Raw genomic sequence first — 20,877 nt, forward strand, 5'->3', positions numbered from 1 at the left:
CAATTTAGCTAAAAAGATAATTAAATTTAAATAAATGACCACTTAAAAGGGAAAATTATTAAGAAAATTATCTTAGTTTAAAAATGAATAAATTTAAATAAATAATCACTTAAAAAAGTTTGTATACAATCGTCTTACAATAAGATGATTAGCTTAAATTAAAAAATGATTAAATTTAAATAGATAAAAAAATTATTTTACTCAAAAAGTAAAATTTGAAATATGTGTCTCATCAATTTCCTTTATTAATGCTATAAATAATATTTTTGAGTAAATTCAATTTTTTTTAATTCAATAATTTTAAAAAATACATTAATTTCACTATTAAATGTTGCTCTGATTAAATTTGAATGCACTCTTTTTTTGCACTTTACAGTTTTTTTTCCTCCATCTCATTCTTCTTAAGTTTAAAAATAATACTTTACTTTTAATTAGGTAAAAATCTCATTTATTCTCTTTCTTTTTATTTGACTAGTCAAAAGAAAAACGAAGTTAGTCTTCCTTGAAAAGAAAAGTTAAATAAATTTAGAACATGTAACTGTGAATATTGATAATTTTGTTTTCAACTCTTCTTCAGTGTTTTTTATAATATTTCTTATGATGATATTAGCCTTTATTCATATGTGATATAGATAGAGACAAATTTGTCGATGAGATGAACGTTACATTGAATGACATGTTGATATATATATATAGGCTTTGTTCTTTTGTAGGGATTTGGGGGAAATGATTTGAATGGATTTGAGTGTATTTGAGGGTAATTTTTTGTTATTTTTTTGAGTGGATTTGTGGGTAATTGAGAGTGGATTTGGAAGTAAAGTATGTGAGAATTAGTGTATGATTTGATTGATGTGACAGATTTTAAAAATTAGTTTAATTGGTAGAAATTAAAGATTACCAAAATGCCCCTAATTATTAAAGTAATATAAAATAACAATTGTTAATGTTATATTTAAATGTAAAAATGTTTATAAAGAAAAAAATAAAAATTAATTTTTAAAATTTAAAAAATTGTAATTTAATAAATTGAAATAATTTTCTTAATAAGTTTAGCTATTTAGTAAATTGAAATAATTTTTTTTATAAGAGAGAGAAAAAAATAAAAATAAATTTTGAAAATAAAATAAATTTGTATTTAAGTAAAATAAATAACTATGTGATATTTAATTATGGCTATTAATAGAATATTTGATTAAGTAAAAATAAAATAATGTAATTAGTTATATATTTTATTTCTTTAATTAATTATTCACTTAACCCTAATAAATGAAATATTAATTAATAATAGCATTTTGAAGGCATTTAAAACATACAATAAAACTTATTATCTTTTTATTGTTTTTTCAATGTTGGTAAAAAACTAGGCAGGTGGCATAACAAAATCATGCAAACAACAATTTTTCTTCACCTGTGTTCTTCGTCATTTTGTTTTAATAGTTTCAAAACAATGATTCAGAAACCTCAAAACATACACCATCATTTAACATGTTTCCTTTTCTGGTCACCCTTTCCTACCACCGTCTTTTTTTCATGGGCCACGCGGTTGCCGCACGCCGTAGCTAGTGTGACAGCAGCATGGTTTTGAAGGAGGGAGAGGAGGAGGTAAGGTGACATGGAACGTGGTGCTAAAAAGGTGGAAAGGAATTTTCACGGTGGTGGGGCGCGAGGAAATGTGAGACTAGGAGGTGGTGGAAAATTTTGGAATCTATTACAAGTATTACTTTGGATTTGGCTTGTCATTTCAGAAATAGCAAGGGTTAAATATGACAATTTGAAATAATTCCTTCCAAATCCGAACACTTTGATGTATCAATTCTTCGTTCTCTCTTCTTCGCATATATGCTGAAGTGAACATCAGAGATGTCGTAAATCTGTGAACAGAAAATTTGAGGAGTGGATTTGAGGGAGTGGATTTGAGGAGATTTGAAGATAATTCTTTTTGTCGTTTATTTGAGTGGATTTGGAGGTAAATGAGAGTGAATTTGGAAATATTTTTTTTTAATTTGTCACATCAATACAATTTTATACTAATTCTCACAAATTTTATTTCTAAATTCACTCTCATTTACCTCTAAATTCACTCAAATAAACGACAAAAAAATTTATCTTCAAATCCCCTCAAATCCACTCCCTCAAATCCACTCAAAAGAACAGGACCTTAATGCACGAACACACAATTTTGTCCAACCTTGATAAAGTGTTTAAACATATTTTCACTAAATACAATTGTGTATTAAAATATTAATTAAGTGTGTATCTATATAAAGATTTGTCAAGGATTATCCACTGTTTACCTTTAGATTCAATGGAACAATGTTTTTGCAACGAGATTTTGATTGAATAGATTAATAAAATCTGAATTTAGGAAAACGATAGTTAAAATGTGTGGTGAGGTTGGATTTCATTCCATTTTTTCAATTATATTGCTATCATTCTTAATGGATGTTATGTTTTAATGTTTTAAGGTAACAATCCTCGATTATTTAAAAGCAACTTCAATGATATGCTTATACACATCTATTAGTGGTTTTATATAGAATAAAAGTAAATAAAATATTAGTTACTTATTTTATGTTAAAGAAGAAAACATGCTAACTGAATTGGTTTTAAGAAAAAAATAATTCTTTTAAGGTTTAAAAACATATTAAAAAGATTCTTATGAATATTTTTGACACAATTGGAATGACATGCAGTATTTTATATTTCTAAATATAAAATATTATTTTAAAATATAGAATCTAAAATTTATTTTTATTTTATATTTCAAAATATAAAATATTAATATTTAACGTTATAAATTATATAATCTATGAATTTTTCTAGATTACTAAATCTTGAACTGAAATTAAAAATCATAAATTATTGTGTAAAATTATGGACGGCAGAAAGAAGGGTCTTGCTCCCTCCACCACCACACCTTTCTCCCTCCACCTCCCCAATTTTTTTTAATTCCAATTATATCCTCAAATTAAATTTTTTTACTTATACTATTTTAATTTATTTCAAACCTAGTTCTCCTACTTTACTCCCATTCAATCTTTCCATCTCTCAATTCCATTTAACAATTTGTCTTCGGTTTTACTCTACAACTCCATTTGTCTTATTCGTTTCACTTCTCCTCATCTGTTTCTTTCTTCTTCATTTTCCTTACATTATTAAAATACATTAAAAAAATATTCAAAAATAATAAATCAAAACATTTAAATTAAATTATTAAAATATTTCTAAAATAAAGAATAAACTAATAAAATAAACCCTAAAATTAAAAACGTAGGTGACATCCTTCAACGGATGTCAACATCCGTTTAAGGAAAAAACGGATGTCAAAATCCGTTTAAGGAAAAAACGGATCCGTTTTTTCCTTAAACAGATGTTGACATCCGTTGAAGGATGTTGACATCCGTTGAAGGATTTTAACATCCGATGAAGGATTTTGACATCCGTTGAAGGATTTTGACATCCGTTGAAGGATGTCACCTCTGTTTAAAGGTTACGTTTTTTATTTTAGGGTTTTATTTGAAGGTTTATTCGAATACGCACCTTGAGGAAGTAACACACGCACTGCACCACTCCACACATTGCACCACGAGAGCGACACTGCACCACGAGAGGGAGACTGCTTGATAATTCTTTCCACCACCATCAACCTTTACAACTTGTAGTATCTCACACCGACAAAAGAAAGAGAGGAAGAAATATAATGTTAAAATAAAAGAAAAATATTTTACTCATATACGAAGGACTGGAATAAGTTATTAGTGGAATATTTTACTCATATACGAAGGACTGGAATAAGTTATTAGTGGAATAGGGTTGTGAATGGGTAAAATTAAAAAATAACCCTAAAAAAAATTTACTTAGGGGCAAAATATTAAATGGGAGGTGGAGGGAGAAAGGTGTGGTGGTGGAGGGAGCAACACCCCAGAAAGAATTGTGCAGTGAATACCTTTTTATAGCTTTTTTTTAGAGCCGCGTCTTACTACAATATTTTCAAATTGAGAAATATTTTAGAAAATATTATTGGTAAATAAGTTAATCAATAAAAAATTGTTTTTGAAATATTTTTCATTTTTCTGTAAAATAATATAAGAGTTTTAAAATGTCTGATTTTTATTAAGATAAACTTTAAAATGAAAGAACGGAGAAAATAACATATTATAATTATAATTGAGAAAAAAAAATGAAACTATATAGAATAACTTTTCATCTTACTTTTTTTACGTTATTGTCCGTATTTGTCTCATTAGAATATTTAGGTATTGTTCTTTTGAGTGGATTTGAGGAAGTGGATTGGATTTGAGGAAGTGGATTCGAGGGGATTTGAGAGAATTTGAAGATAAATTTTTTTGTCGTTTATTTGAGTGAATTTGGAGGTAAATGAGAGTGAATTTGGAAATAAATTTTTTTAATTTGTCACATCAATACAATTCTATACTAATTCTCACAAATTTTATTTCCAAATTCACTCTTATTTACCTCCAAATTCACTCAAATAAACAACAAAAAATTTATCTTCAAATCCTCTCAAATCCCCTCAAATCCACTCTCTCAATTCTACGAACAAGGCTTTAAGGACATGTTTTTTTCAATATCTTTTTCAATAATTAATTTAAATATAACTTTTTTACTTAAAAACACTATTAAATGATGTAACGTAAATTACTCTAATACATACTTAATTGGATTGTTTCGATATTTTTATAAATAATTATAATAAACTAGTAAATTTCAAAAAATATAGTATGGTATAATTTTTTTCTCTATCATTTAATTAAAAATCATCACAAATTTTCTAAACAATCATGCGTTATAAGTTTGCATATTTTTGTAGTAATTGTCTTAAAAACCATATCAACAAATATTTTTAACAATGAATAAAAGTTAAACTATTTTTTTATCTTATTGTAAAATTAAGATAGAAACTAAATTACCAAAACATGCTATTTTGAATCAAATGGTTCAAAGGGAAGGAACAATAACCTTTGTCTAGATGGTTATAACCTACGAAGCATAAAAGCCGCCGGAATTCTCCAAAGAAAAAGAAAGCCCTTGTTTTGAGTGCAAAGCGAAGGCATGGGGTTGACGAATTTCGTGCTGACCGTGGCGGGTGTAAGCGCCGTTGTGCTTCTCCTCAGGAGTGACGTCAAGCAATCTGCCTCCATCTTCCGCCGCAACGTCAAGCACATTCGTAACTGGCTTGAAGAAGAATCTGCCGCCTCTTCCAAGTCACTACTTTTACTCTCTTTCTTCTTATTTTTAATTAAAGTTTGAGTTTTTTTCGGGTACTCGTAAAAGAGAGACTGAATTGGAATTTGGGTTTTGGAGGAGTGAAATTTTATCTGAGATTGAACATTGTAAATCGTTGAGTAAAACATTTTAGGGGTTTTTTTTTTAAGCAAACATATTGATTAGTATGGATGTGTGTTATGTGTTTTCTTCCTTAATTGATGGCTAAGAGAACCCCTGAGAATTGATAGGAGAAATGAAACTGATATTTGATTTCAATTCTAGAAACATGCTGACATAGAGAGCTCTATGGGATGTAATCCTTCAGATGGGCTGGTGTGGTACTAATCGTTTTGGACCTTGCATTAGTCAAATGGGCTGTGGTCTGATTTCTAACAATAAGCTTTGGGGTTAGTGTGTTAGCAAGGAGAGAGACCATGGAACTGATGGCAACTGGGAACATTCATTTGTGCTTTGCAATGATGCTGCTGCTAGTGTGAATAAGTATGGCTGAGATTGAAATACCAAAAGATAACCGTTCTCTTAAGCAATAACTCCTTTAAAAACCCCATTAGCAGGAATAGACAAAATGAGAAAAAAGAGCATGGTACATGTCTGTATATATTATTTGAAATTGTAGGATAAGTATTAATAGATCCCAAAATACCATACCTTAAGTATTTACAACAATAAGAATACTAATAATGTACTTGCTATAGTATGATGTTTAAATATTAAAGAAAGAACCTGTATGGAATGATTCCCGAGGCATATGTTTGCTTTAATGAGTCGTTGATTTGTGGGTAAGATGATAAAAAAAATATGTGGAAGCGTAGATTGCCATGTTTGATCATTTCAATGATTATGATATGTCAAGATTTGTTTGATGAGTAATGGGATGAAAATAAGGGTTGAGTCATGCATTGCAAGGATTGCAGACACATGATTATTTATGCGCATTTTGATCAAGTAGTCCTATTATTTAGGATAATGGTCACTACCTGTAATGTAACTAGTGACTGATTCTGTGTGCGGAAAGCTATCCTTGACCAATATCACTGGGTTGGAGAATGTTCTTCGATCATATTCTGCCTCAGACAGATAACAAATCCTTCATGAAGCGGATATGATCAGTTGACTGATCAATGGATTATTTGAAATTGGCTAGTGAGCTCATAGGACGTCATATCTATTGACCTCTTAAACTGTTGAAATGTGCTGATTATTTAAAAATGAAAATCGAATTCTACAATGACTAAGATGTTTGTGCTGATTGAAATTTATTGCCACTTGGATTATCGAAATGTGTCCATGAAATCTGTTTTGCCAGATTTGAATATTTGAAATCATTCTCTCCTTTTTGAGGTTAGAGAATTCATAGAAAACCCCCTACGCTCTTTGCGTAATAAAATAATGCGTAATCTTGTTGTACTAGTAAGAGTGTCTCAATGCTTATGTTGTAACATAATTTGTGTCATCTTTATAGGTCAATGGAGAAGTCCACTCCCAAAGAACTTGATTCAAAGGTTCCTCCTAAAGACATTCATAAGGAGGACAAACATTAATGTTTATGCAGGTGATGCGGATGTTACTGCAGTAATTGTGTTTTTGTGTTTCTTACTGTCTTTTAATGGATACATGTTTTTGAGTCTTTACTACATATTACTCTTGTATAGTTGGAAATAATATGGCATGATAATTTTGGTTATTCCTCATTCCAATTGGCTGTAAGTTCTTCGAATTTAAGATGTTGACTTTGGATTGCAAGTCATTTTACCACACTGTAAGGTGATCTGTATTTTAACCGAAACTTAGAGATAGTTTTAGGGGAAAAATAACTCAGACATAAATCTAAATTTACTCTTATTTCCCTCTCTTTTTCTTTTCCTATGTTGGCGTCTATAGTAATATGGTTCAAACCAATCAAGAACAAATGTTGAGTTTGTTTGGATGTGATTTAGATTTGGTCTGATCTGAAATTACTTGACCATTGAGGTTGGGTCAGTTTTCAGCATGTCTCAATCCAGTTGAACATTCATATCCAAGTTCTAATCCTGTTCAGGTTATGGGGACTAATAGGATCCATTTACACCAGTTGTAGGGTCTCTGGAGAAACACTTATGAAATTGTAATATTGCAAATTTAAATTATATAACTGTAGAACTTACGTTATTAGTCGGTCGATTTTTAAAATTGAATTAAGTATAAAATTTATTTTTTAATATAATATCAGAACTATTTCAAATATATTTGAAATTTGTTGTTTGTTGAATTTATTATGTCTTGCTATTGAATCTTGAATCATCCATTATGTCTAATATCATACTAAAAAATGTTTATGTATAATAAATCAATTGTAGTTTATTTCCACTAACCTCCACTTCATACCTTCAGGTTAATAAATGTCCTCAACATGATTATGGCTATGAAATTTGTTGTGCTTGTAATAGTTCCTTGGTTGTTCATTCTTTTAGTAATAATTATTTAATTTTTTTAGTAGGTCTATTTTTTAAGTTTATGTCTTTTTAAATATATTTAAAAGTAAGCCTTATTGACTTATCTATATCTCAAAGTCTAAAGTTTCTAGAAATACACAAAGCATCATTTGAGGCTTTTCAATTTTCATAATTAGTTTTATACTCTCTACGTAATTTTGGAATAAAAATATCATGGAAAATATTTCATGAATTATCTACTCAATTTATTCACTTATTTATTTATGAAATGGGTTTGGGACTTTGAGGCAAGTGGCGTATACATGAAGGAAAAAATAATTTTCTTTCTTCAAAGTAGCTTAGCCATCTTGAATTTGAATTAGAGACCTCGTCCTTAAAATAAATCACGCACTATAATATAAAACATGATATTCTAAAAAAAATACAAGACTTGTATTAATATGGACTACTTAAGCTATCTACACCATAAAAATTCTGTTTTCAGTATTTCATAAAAATTAAACTAATATTATATTTTTATATTTGATAAGTGATCATCACAAGAGTATAAAACCAACTTTAATTTATATTTTAAACTTTTATTAACTCCCCCGAATATCAATATCTTCATACCCATATTTTGACAGAAAATTATTTGATAGCTAATTTCGTAACCAATTTAATGTTATTTAATGCATACACTCTTTAACAAATTTAATATTATTTTGTAATCCCGAAATTAATATATCTAGTTTGACTTGGACAAATATTAATTTTAAGGTGTTATATATATATATATATATATATATATATATATATATATATATATATATATATATATATATATATATAAGAAAAATATTCTACTCTCTTTCTCTTTCTCATCCTTAATAATTAATATATGAATTTTACAGTCAATTAATGATTATTTGCATAATATTTTTACAATAGACATACAATATTATATTTCTTTTCATTCTTTGCATTATTACATGTTTGTCTTATCATTACCGCATAATTAAAATTAAATTAAAAAGTTATTACAAAGGATAAATTTATTACCGTTTTTACTCTTAAAAGACATAGACACATTCCCCCATTTTAATGTCCATGAATTAACTAATCCAGAATCTTTGTAATTTTTTAATTGTCTTAGAGTAAATCTTTAAAATACGCTTATGTTAATATATTAAAAGAAATTATTATATTTTAAAATATCAAAATTAGTTTATATTAATATATTTTGAAGACATAATGAAATAATGACCCAAAAAATTCAACAAAAACCCAAATTTGTAATCAAGTTTGCTCAAACTTCAGAATTTCAATTAGCTTCCACATTGATGTGTAATATTATAATATGTGCACATTCTGAACAGTTATTGGAAAGCTAAAGCTAGCTAAGACTGCACATAAGCAGTAGAACTCTTCAATAATGCATCGTAGTGGCCATAACCATCATAAATCACTCCAATAGGGTTGTCCTTTCCATATTCCTCACCGTATTCAGCTATAACTTTAAGGTTACTCGAATTCTTATCCTGCATTACCACTGTTATTGGCATCCTACGACCACAATCATTATCATTATCAGACATAAAATAATCATAATTAGAACATAATTCTAACTCAATTCCATAAAATTTATTTATAAGATAGATTTACACTCACTTATATATTATAATATATAAATTAACTTTATTTCTAATCAACATAAATTAAGTTATACTCATATGACTTACAAGAAATAGACTTAACTGTAAAACATGTGAGGACATGAGAAGTTCAGGTTCTCCTCCCCATATGTGGGGCTTTCGCATCTGTATCGTATAGGTCTCAAAATCACCTTCTAGAAACCTGTTTTACAAGTTAATAATCACAAAAATCTCAGCATGAAACTTCAAAATTATGCACTATTACAAGTAAACATACATGCTACCTGCAGTTGCTTAATGAGAAATAGCTGCTGCATATAAATATGAATACGTATTTTTTCAGACAAACTAGTTAAAGTAGGACCTACCGAAAGGGATTCATGAAAAAGATTTCAAATTTTATAAATATGAAGCATTTCAAATTAGAAGATTGAGATGAATTATCATTCTTTTTAGATAACTTACCACTCTGTGTCTGCCCTCCTCTTGATGAATTCATCAACAACCTGCAGAAAAACAAGATTTGATGTTTTCCCATAATTTGAAACGTGAAACAATCAGTTTTCAAGGAGGATATACATGATCAGATATTTGAGCTGAAAAATAGTCATAATCTATTTGCAAATTTTAGGTAGATGGGGGAGAAAACAGTACTTTGGCTCTAAGTTCATCTGCAAGTTCTCTTTGCCTACTAAGACTTGGAGATGGTTCACCTGATCTGAGGCATGCACCGTAGACCACAGCCCTAAACAAACATCTACCGTCTCCTGGAATGCCTGCAATATGGTGCAAGAAGTTAATCATAGCAAATTTTCTATTGTAATCTTGCAACATGCAGTGATGTATATGCATACTTTTCAAGTTGAGAGGTTACTCCTATCGATTTAAAATTGGAGTGTCATGAATAAGTTAATCTGCAGTTACTGTGTACTAAAAAACTACAAGTAACAAACAAACATCATAAGCATCATGTAGGAAAACGGATTCAACTATTACAGTTCAGAAGCAATTGAAGCAGAATAATATGGTAGCAATAAAATGAAACTAGCAAAACATACGAATTATTGGAAGGTTGTTACCGAGCGATTTTTCTGGCTGTGGCATCACTTGAACGGCAAACTAATGCTAAACCAGGTACTGCATAAATTAAGAAAAAGAATAACAGTATATTGTCCTTGTCTTTTGAGTTTGGAGTTTGGATTATTAGGCATTTCCACCAAACTTTTCTACTCCTTTTCATCTATTCTTTTGCTTGATTTGTGGCATAAATTTCAGCACCAGAATCTGGTTCTCTTTTCCTTCTTTTTTTCTTTTTACTTTTTCTTTATACCCAATTCATTCTGCCAATAATCAAACGTTTCAAAATCAATGGAACAGATGTATTTTTTTTTCTTGAAAAAATCCTGCATTTTGTTTTCTTTTTGGCCATGTGTTTAGCTTCACATGTCTGAGTTGAAGAATAGATTCTCCTTCTGTATTTGATTTTGAATTGAAACAACTTTAGATGAAAAACAAATATAGTGAACTTTTATAATTGACTTGTTTTATCTAATGAGCTGTTGCTTATTAGATAAATGCATTTTGAGTTAACATTTGAATGTCACTGTGATGCCCGCCATGTGAAACTTCTTCAGAATCGAGTAATGATTTCAAAATTGGTGGGTGGCTCACACTAAAAGATTGTCAAATAATACAAACTCAGCAGCATGAGATATTGAAGATGTCGCTTTGAAATACACGTTTTGATGCAACTATCAACCAAACTGGTTGGACCCCCAATAAATTGTGGACAAAGCTCTTCAACAGTGTGAATATTGGAATCCTATTATTCTCTATTGATAAGGAATCGGTTCTTTGGCCTCCACCTTTGTTTCTTGTCTTGTGTGAAGTTGTTGTATTTTGTTCTTTGCTAATTTTGATAATTTAGTAATTTGTAACTTTATGGAGAAATAGGCGAGCTATCAAAATGTTTCATTGAGTAATATGCCATAAAATGTTTTTTCCAAAGAAACAAAGTCGAACATCAGTAGCTGATGTTTTTTATCGTGTTTTTAACTGTATAGAATTTTAAGATAGTAATGCAAAATTTACTTTTACTTCGTCGCTAATTACCTATATTCAGAAAATCATCAGTTATAACTGTATACTTTTGCTCGAAAGTCCCCACTCCATCGTCACTAATCATATTAAGGTAGTAGTGCGTTTTTCTACAAACATATAATTCCCCTCCATAAATGTTTCGTTTGTATTAGGATTTCTGTCAGCATTATGTCTAAACAAACAAAAAAAAACAAATCATTTTAGTTGTTAGAAAAAAAACAAAAATCAAAAGATACCTTGCAGCTGGCACACTACCAGGCGAGTAACGTAACATGCAACAGCATCTATCCTAAGATACTAAGTAGTTTCTTTGCACTGGTTTCCTCGTCGTTAAGACATAATTCAAATTTACCTCAACTTTTAGAAGGGAAATGAAAAAACTCCCTTTAATGAGATCGATATAAAAAGATGGATGAGAAAAAAAAACCCATAAATAACACATGCCTGTACATCTCTTCTTTGGAACCAAAAAGTAAGTAGCACCCGTGGAAACGGGTGAGAGGGTGAAAAGCAGGGCCATAAAAGTTAAGAATCGAACAGAAATTTACATGAGACTTAACACTGGTAAACAGAATAGCTCTTGCTTTTCCAGAGAAATCTAAAAGCTTTCCCTACCACCTTTCTTCTGGATATTGATTTACATAACGGTTTCGTTTCAGGAGGAGGTATAGAGAAATCACTACTTTCAGGTTCACATTGATTTGTCTCAACAGGTGAATGGTCCCGTTGACGCTGCTCTCGGAAGACCGTCAAAAGTTTCTGAGCCTTTTCTCTTCCTCTCGAGGTTCCATTTACAGATAATGACACCAACGCAGGGATAACGCCTTCTTGCAAGACCATCTCACAGCATTCCTCACTCCTGTTACACAAAATTAGGAGACAAGATGCAGCTTGCTCCTGCTCTGTGAGCTTACCAGTATCCAGCGTGGACGCCAAGGCACTTATGAGTGCAGGAGCCAAAATCATTTGCTCTCTTCCTGCTGGAGAGACAGCCATATTTATCAAAACAGCAAGGCATTTTTCTGTCAAACTGCAATCACCCTGGTCTACAAGAATGGATCGTAGGCTTTCAATGATGCCAGATGAAAGGAGATGTGGAATGTTGGAGGACAATGTAGAAATATTATAGAGTGCATGGAGGGAATCTATCTTGCACTGGACTTCTGTCTTGGCGTGAAGAATCTGGATAAGGAACTGGACAGCCTGACTCGTGCCAATCACGTCCTTGGCTTCTTCAAGGCAAGAAAGATTCAGATACAGGGCGGCTACACAACCATGGGAACTAGTTTTTGATATCATTTCCTCCAACAGTGACAAGATTCCTGCTGATATCATAATTTCCTTATTTCTGTCGAAAAAAGAAAAAATGGGCAACCTTGTGTTATTGATGATTAAAAAAAGAGAGTAGACATTGAGCCAATTACATTAATTCTATTATTTCTCAACAAACTTGATTGCGACGTGCTGAATAAAGGGATTATCAATTTTCATCATACACTTGTGCACTATGCACGTCTTCCGTGTTTTTCTACTATGATAACATTTCTTTTGGAAATACATAATAAAAAGATGCTTCAACAAACCAGAAAAAGGGATTTTTAATTTTCGAAAATAAGTTTAAAAGGTTTTGCTGGACCAATGCCACTGTATTTTACTGATGTACAGGAGGTCAACCAAAATTGGCAGCAGCTGATATATGGGGTAAAGGCTATTTGAGAGCGAGAGGAGGAGCAGATTGTTGTGATACTGAAGATTTTTTAACCACAAGAAAACAAAGCAATTGTATGGAGTAAATACAAGGTGTCAATTTTGAAATAACATAACTTTTAATTTTGTAATTGTATTGAAAGCAGTTTTATTTTACCATTCAATACACACCTGTTGTTATTCACAGCCAGGTTGAACAGAGCCATGGCTCCATTTTCAAGAGCCATCACATTCCCTTCATGCACGGCTGATTGCAGAAACTGAATAAGTGCATCAACAAATCCATTAGCCCCCATAAAAATCCTGGCTTCCTCATCGTCCCGCAGCAACAGCCTCAAATGTTCAACAACTTTGCACTTCCTCTTCCAATTGTTCCCTTCTGACAAGACTTTAAGAAAACTAAGATACCGTTCATGATCTTCTTCCTCTTGTGCAGAAAGGCCCTCAGCTGCATTCCCCCCCATTTCCTCTGAGATACCACTCTCTTCTACAGGAACAACTTTGATACCCTTCAACTTGCAAGAGCCAACACTGTTTGCAGATCTTGAATTTGTGGATTCAGTATCTGATAACGCCAATCTCCAGTAGTTAAAATCAAGAGATTCTGGAGGGCCTTCAGGAATAGGAACTCTATTCTGTTCACACCAACTAGCCACAAGACCCTTCACACAGTAATTAGGAGTCAAAGAAAGATGTGAAAGTTTCTGTTGTGTCTTTGGGCAGGTCTTGTGCCCATCTCTGAACCACTTCTCAATGCAAACCCTTTCATATGTTTGCCCAGAAGCAATTATAACAGGATCACTCATAAGTTGTAGAGATATTGGACATCGTAACTCTTCAGGCAAAACGAGCATCTGCCCTGATTCCCTATTACTAGGCTTAAAGTTAAAGGAACTAAGTTTTGAAAGCTGTCTGTCAAAGACATGACAATGACCACCGGTAATGCCATCCTCAAGAGATCTCTGAACAGTGGGAGAACAAGGTTGAGAACCCTGAGAATCATTATCATCAGAGAACTCACTTCTAAATAATTTGGAATATTTCCTCATAAGGTGTAAAAGGTAAGCAATAATTGATTCTTTCCGCTTGTCATCCTCAGCTCGAGCTCTTTCTATGAGTTTTCTAAGAGATCTTCTTTCTGCAAGAGCGGCTCTTGAAGAAGTGATTCCAATAGTAGTAGCAGCTAGATGAAAGCATTCAAGTTCACTACTGTCATTAGAATCATTAAGCTTTCTTCCCTTTTGAAGCAATGCAATTAAATCATCACCAACTTGCTTCTCTGATGGATCAAGTGCAAATACCGTATTTGCAAGTTCATTCACAATTTCATCAATCTGAACAAATGCCACTTAAAAAAAGTCAAACTATGAAGATGACTTAAAAGTGTACCATTGTGCATATACATGTGTGTTTAGATAAAAGTGTCAGAATGCTAAGAAAGCTGACTTCACAGTATTGCAAATAACATGCCTTTTGAATATTGTGTAAATAATACGTGAAAGCTCATAAATTAGGTTTCCCCTTGCTCAGATAATCAGAAAGCAATTAGCAAGGCAGAATAAAAGTGTTTACTTAAAAGAGCCGGATTACCGGATCATGAACCCAGAATGGAGGTTACAAACATAAAAAAGAAAAATATAGAGAGAACCGTATGCCATTTTGTTGAAATTTCTCACCTGACAACCAATAGATTGAGGAACAATATCTTTCACCCCATTAAGACTATCCTCAAGAGCACATTTAGCCTTTTCAAATTTTAGAAGAACAGAATCTGCGGTTATAGCCTGCATCATAAGTGAAGTTATATATAAGATACTCTGCAAAATGTCTTACACATTAAATAACCTTCTCAACCAACATAAAATAACATGTACGGAGAGCTAAGGTAAATTAAATCTTCCTCACACGCCAGGAGACAAAAATCAGAGAATGAAAGTGGAGTTGTACAATAATAATCTTACCAAGTAAAGTTTACTCGACTCTGAGCAGTGTCGAAGAACATTCTTTGTCTTTTCTAAGGCTACATGCAATGAGCATAATGCCTGAATTCCAGATTTGCTCCTAGGCCTAGCTGCTTCTAAAGAAGGGAATAATAACAATATCTTGCAGTGTATTGCCGAAAGAGACTTGCACATTTCTCCATGTAACTTCACAAGGAAAAAATATATATTTGTTAGGTGATATGTTACATCTTCACTTAAGTCACACATTAAAAGAAAATTATTCAAATGAGCTTCAAACAGTGCTTGTACCCAAAAAGAAATTGACTAATACAAAGCAATTTGTCTCCTTAGTTATACCTTATTATAAACACCTCAAACAATCTAAGTACTTGCTTTACAAGGTATTAATTTACAAAATAGCATTAGAATCCAGAACATAACTTGCAATAATCAAAGATATATCATCATACCTTGGCATCGCTTGCTGCAAAAAGATTTTCGTCAACCTCGGGAATATCCATTATCCACATTCACTGTGTAAACTTAGGTGCTAACTAACCTCAACTGTATAAATTAAGCAGGATCAAGAGGATGACAGAAATAAAGTTAGTAAAGTAGGATAAAAAGGAATCCTAAACCAGTTTAGAATAAAAATAAATAAAAATCAGCCAAACTGCAGCAACCAACTAACTGAACGTTCTACTACCAAAGTAGGTAGCAAGTTCGAGATATTAACCATAATTCAGTGAATTCAATATTTAATGAGAATTGAGGAGACAAATTCTTCAATCTCGTTTTTTATACGCAAAAATCATAAAGTTCACGCTATCTTCCTCACAAACAAATTTTAAAAAATGGTTGTTACGAATGCGCATTCATTTTATGCAATGAACACGCGCCAAAAAACATGTAACCAAAAAGGATAAAGTCAAATCAGTGAGGAATTAGATTTGATAAACACCTCTTAAATTTAAAATAAACAAATAACTGTCACTTTCTTTTTCAGCATTTTCTCTGCATCCAAATAGACCACAAGACTGGTAAAATATAACTAAACAGGAAAAAAGAATGTGTCGACATGACATCACGAAAAACAATACACCAACAGCTAAAATTCCATAATACACTGAATTAACACAAAATAAGAAAACACATCCACATCAATTGAACATTCTTCCACCGGAAGGAGAAGAGAAACGTTGATTGAAAACAAATTCAGGACGTGCAAATTTAAAAAATACATTGATGTCTTCATAATTCCCGCAAAAACCACAAACACACAATCACGAGCTAAGATCTTCACTCAAATTGACAACACCGAGGTACCAGATCACCTTCGGCAGTAGAAATCGAAAAACATGTTAATCGTTTATATTCAATCTTCTGAAAGAGAGAGACAGAGAGAGAGATTCCGAATCAGAGAGAATTAGTTAGGGTTTAGAAGAGAAAGACGCACCAGAGGAGAGAATAGACAGAACAAAATGATGCATGTGAAGGCGAATAAAAAAACGGGTTCTTAGATTAGCAGAAATTGAGGATCTGTGAGCTATGTTGGTTTTCGAGAGAGACAGGTATTGAGGTTGAAACCAAACAGCAAATAGTTGGGAGGAAGCGCACGAGGACAGAGGGGACAAAGGGAAAGAGGAAATGCAAACGCAGAAGAATGTGAGAGAATAGATCACACGTTACATTTCGCTATTCCCTTTCCCTTTGAACCATAACAAACTCTGCCAAATTTTTTCATCAAGATGAAAACTTTATATGCTTATACTTTTCATTCTTTGACTAATCTCTTCAACCCTAAAGATAAGATCTTGTTTTAAGTTTATTAACAGATTAATTACTTTAACTAATAATTTATTTCTAGTTATAATATTTTTCTTAAAACATATTAAAATTGTCGGGACAAACTGTATTTCTATTCGTTTCATTATTTTTCATTTAAATAATTATTAATATATATATATATATAAGTCTACTCAATAGTTTCGTGGTTAGGAATCGAAACGAAGAGCTATTAAAATATATATTTTTTCTTTTACAATATTTCAAATATTGGAAAAGAAATAACATGTACAGAAATTAATACACAGTTATAGTTTTTTAAAAAAAATTAAGAGAGACATCTCACATATAAAATATGTTTTTCTCAAATTTTTCACATTATTTTCGTCGTTTTAGCACTTTTACTGTTTTAGCCTTTAGATTTTAAAAAGTTCACGGTTTTGTTCTAATTTTAAATTTTATATGTATATTTTTAATTTAAAATAATCAGATCACTTTTATCTTAAAAAAACATATTCAATACAGCTGAAATAGAATAAACAAACAAAACATATATAACCCTAAAAATTAGACTAAAATGATGAGTGTCTTAAAAGTATGGAGATTAAAAACACAAAATAAAATATAATGATAAAAAACTATAAAGCAAGAACTCAAAAAAGAAAAAAAAAATTAATGTCATTATTTACGAACCAGCATAATTAAATTATTTAATTAAATATAACTAAGATAAGCATAAGTTGGGGACAAATTTTGGCTTTTTAGGAATTTAGGAATGAAAATAATGTTGTTTCTCTCTCTCTCTTTCCCGCTTCACCGGCCGACACTTGCCGACCTCCATGTTTGTCGCTTAGTAAACCTGTCATTTGTCATGATAGTTGCTCGGTTACAAAATTGTCCCTTTCGTTGCTTTTTTTCTCTTAAAAAAATAACCAAATCTTCAGGATCTATCCGACAACTACTTTTTTTTTAAGATGTAGAGTACACAAATAATGGATCAAAAAATATCTTCTTATGTTTATTGTTGTAATATTGTTTAACTGTTTGTAATGTCGATACTATGTTCCTAATTCGTCCTTGTTCTGCAATCCAACGTGATAGGGCGGTGAACAAAATTTGTCTCCACCTTCGCATGGAAACTTGTGAATTCAATTATGTGCTTGTTGTATTAAATTTCACCCATGTTTATGTATTTAATTATATATATGAAGTAGATAAATAAACTGAACTTTTAATATTAATTTTAAGATATTAAAAAAAGATTTTGTAGGTGAATATATATATATATATATATATATATATATATATATATATATATATATATATATATATATATATATATATATAACATCATCACGATTACTCATTTTCAATCAATATAAACAATTCTCAATATTGAGGTTAAATGCATCAAAGTTTCATTATCATCATTATCATTTTTTAAAATAAAATACAAAGTTAATTTTTCTTATTATAATTTACTTGTTATATAAATAATCAAATATATCCCTACATATATAGAACAGAAACTATTCATATTTTTTAACTTACATCACCCGTAAAAAAAACACACATGCAAAAGAAATCAAGAAACAAGAAACGAGAAATATAATAAAAATATAAACGTATTCGAAACTTATTTAATAATATTCACACATCTTCTTGTAAATTTTCCGTTTATTATTTCCCAAATTAAGGTTTAATGATCAAGCCGTCTCAGGTCTCAAACTTATTTGCGAGGGTGTAGTGAAAAAATAAATAAAGAGAATAAACAAAGATAAAAAATAAAATAAAAACCAAGATGGGTTGATAGAACAGAAGAGAAATGGAGGAAAACAATATTTTTTAATGCAATCTTATTTTATTTATTATTTATCATATTAAACATTATAAAAAGTCGTCATCTGTTTGGTTTTCTAATTTTACGCCCTAATTCGATTTTATTTTCTGTTGCTACTATCTGAAACAGAGAAATAGATCTTTTTAATGGCAGCAAACGTGTCCACGTAGGAGCATGAAAGAGCAAAGTGACCATACATTAGTCTCTATATATTTCAAATGTGGGCACAGACCAGACCACATTGCTCTGATTTTAACCACAAATATCACAATCATAGTCACACAAATCCGTACGGACGGTGCGTTTGTCTTTACATTCTTGAACTCGGAGAGGTGAAACTTTCAAATCAACATCTCTCTTCCCTAATAATCTACTCATTAGGTACCAACAATTTGAACATAAATAATTGCTAGGTTTAATGGTTAAATTTTTCTTATTCGGTTTAATTTCACATTTATCTTAATATCACATTACGAAAATTTAAAATTTAATTTTATAAAATTAGTTTATTGTAATGATATTTACATATATTTATATATTATAATTTGATAATATTTCTAATTATATAAGTTTTCAAGGTATTTCATTCAAACAAAAAATATGACACGTGAAAATAAATGAATTATGATAACTTTCACTAAGGTAAATTTTTAATGATTATGATCTCAAATGATTTACATATAATTTCATAGTAAAACAATAAAATTTAAGTTTAATTCAATTACATAAAATTGATTAATCAAAATAAAGTTTACATTTAATTATATAGTATAATTTTACTTTATTTATAATTGAGATGAGATCTAACATTTTTATCAAACTTAAAACTTTTATTATCTCAAGTTGAGTGGATTTGAGATTTTTAGTTCTTTAATTATCTATGCAAAAACATACTTTAACATTATTTTCTTTAGAAATCCATAATATCGTTTCAAATACATATATATTTTAAAAGTTAAACCATTAGTTTTTATCATGAGAACGTGTAAATATATATAATGTTTCAAGTATTAAAATTTAAAATATAAAAAAGTTTAACTCGAAATTGATGTCAAATGCAACACGTTTAATGATTTTTTATTTCAAGTAATCCACGTTGTAATATAGAGAATAACATTTTCAGGAATATTACGACCACACAAATGTTATTTTCTAAACATGTTTAAAAATAAGTTTGGTTAACTTTGGATATTATTGGAGATATTTTAAAAATTTGAAAATAATTAAAAATTTGTGGTTATGATGGAGTTAAAAATAACACCTTTTTTCTTTTCGCGGTGAATTTAAGTTTAATTTGATTATACAAAATAAATTCAGTAATTTAAGATGTGTGTTTAATCATATATTATAAATTAATTTTATTAATTTTTATAAATTCAAATTTTTTAAAACATAAAAAATAAGAGAGATTTTCTATTTTTGGGTAAGTCTCTTAGTAAAAATTTTCTTATATACATGTCATTTAACTTTTAACCATTCATTTATCTTTAAATTCTTTTGAAACTTTCTCGTTTTAGTGAATTTTCATTGCTTGAACAAGAGAGACTGAGAGAACAAACCTCCTTCTCTAGACAATGTTCACTTAAGAGAACCCTTAATTACCAAAATTTTACACAAATAAGGATTATACAATTAATAAACCAAGTCTGATATTATAACATTAACATTATAGGAAAAGGTTAATTTTTACTAATATTATTTTTTCTACAGTCACAAATGTTAGTACTTGATAGAAGATGCTTAATACGTGTTCTTTTAAGAGATTGATTGTGACAAATTACATTGAATGATTAAGATATGATTTAACCATTCATAAATCTTGAATAAAAGTAATTTAATATATTAGTTTGTAATGTAAAAACGCCTTAAATGTTTTAGATATAATATTATATATTACATAGCTATAAAATATGTTTATTATGCTAATTCACTTTCATGCACCGCAGGGATGACATAATATTATGATTATAGGATAATATAACTCTTCAAATAGGTAATAAGGATAATAAGGGTATAAGATAAAGTTAATAATAATTTCTTCACAATTTATATTATATTTTTTTTTCAAACTTTTAAACTCATAATTATGATGACGTGTAATGTTGACGGTGTTAACTTTTAAAACATATAATTATGTCACATCTGGATTATATATCTTTCTTTATCTAATCTAACTTTAGATGTCA

The 20,877-nt window shown here is 30.1% G+C and overlaps 3 protein-coding genes across 5 annotated transcripts; 1 reads left to right on the forward strand and 2 right to left on the reverse strand.

Annotated features, from left to right (window-relative positions):
* The first annotated feature begins 4,976 nt into the window (after positions 1-4,976).
* On the forward strand, positions 4,977-7,114 carry LOC148198206 (uncharacterized). Its single transcript, XM_088115353.1, has 2 exons — positions 4,977-5,225; positions 6,713-7,114. The coding sequence occupies exons 1-2, from the start codon at positions 5,074-5,076 to the stop codon at positions 6,789-6,791; spliced, it is 231 nt and encodes a 76-aa protein (XP_087971479.1). The 5' UTR covers positions 4,977-5,073; the 3' UTR covers positions 6,792-7,114.
* A 1,822-nt stretch (positions 7,115-8,936) lies between these two features.
* On the reverse strand, positions 8,937-10,683 carry LOC124841085 (OVARIAN TUMOR DOMAIN-containing deubiquitinating enzyme 4-like). 2 transcript variants are annotated; one of them, XM_047317267.2, is made up of 5 exons: positions 10,375-10,683; positions 9,971-10,092; positions 9,782-9,822; positions 9,420-9,518; positions 8,937-9,227 (listed from the first exon to the last, which is right to left on the reverse strand). In XM_047317267.2, exons 1-5 carry the CDS (start codon positions 10,418-10,420, stop codon positions 9,062-9,064), a joined length of 474 nt encoding a protein of 157 aa, XP_047173223.1. In that variant the 5' UTR covers positions 10,421-10,683; the 3' UTR covers positions 8,937-9,061. The 2 variants fall into 2 exon arrangements, with proteins under 2 accessions (XP_047173223.1, XP_047173224.1); XM_047317268.2 differs by having other exon boundaries at positions 10,396-10,669.
* Positions 10,684-11,829: 1,146 nt separating this feature from the next.
* LOC124841080 (U-box domain-containing protein 45-like) lies at positions 11,830-16,806 on the reverse strand. Of its 2 annotated transcripts, none has more exons than XM_047317263.2 (6): positions 16,523-16,806; positions 15,537-15,630; positions 15,085-15,270; positions 14,800-14,907; positions 13,295-14,457; positions 11,830-12,764 (listed from the first exon to the last, which is right to left on the reverse strand). In XM_047317263.2, the coding sequence occupies exons 2-6, from the start codon at positions 15,594-15,596 to the stop codon at positions 11,972-11,974; spliced, it is 2,310 nt and encodes a 769-aa protein (XP_047173219.2). In that variant the 5' UTR covers positions 15,597-15,630; positions 16,523-16,806; the 3' UTR covers positions 11,830-11,971. The 2 variants fall into 2 exon arrangements, with proteins under 2 accessions (XP_047173219.2, XP_047173220.2); XM_047317264.2 differs by lacking the exon at positions 16,523-16,806 and adding an exon at positions 16,308-16,505.
* Between the last annotated feature and the right edge of the window lie 4,071 nt (positions 16,807-20,877).

This window comes from Vigna umbellata, chromosome 5 (genome assembly GCF_029865625.1).
Source record: "Vigna umbellata cultivar VRB3 chromosome 5, Vumbellata_1.0, whole genome shotgun sequence".
NCBI classification, from domain to species: Eukaryota; Viridiplantae; Streptophyta; class Magnoliopsida; order Fabales; family Fabaceae; genus Vigna; species Vigna umbellata.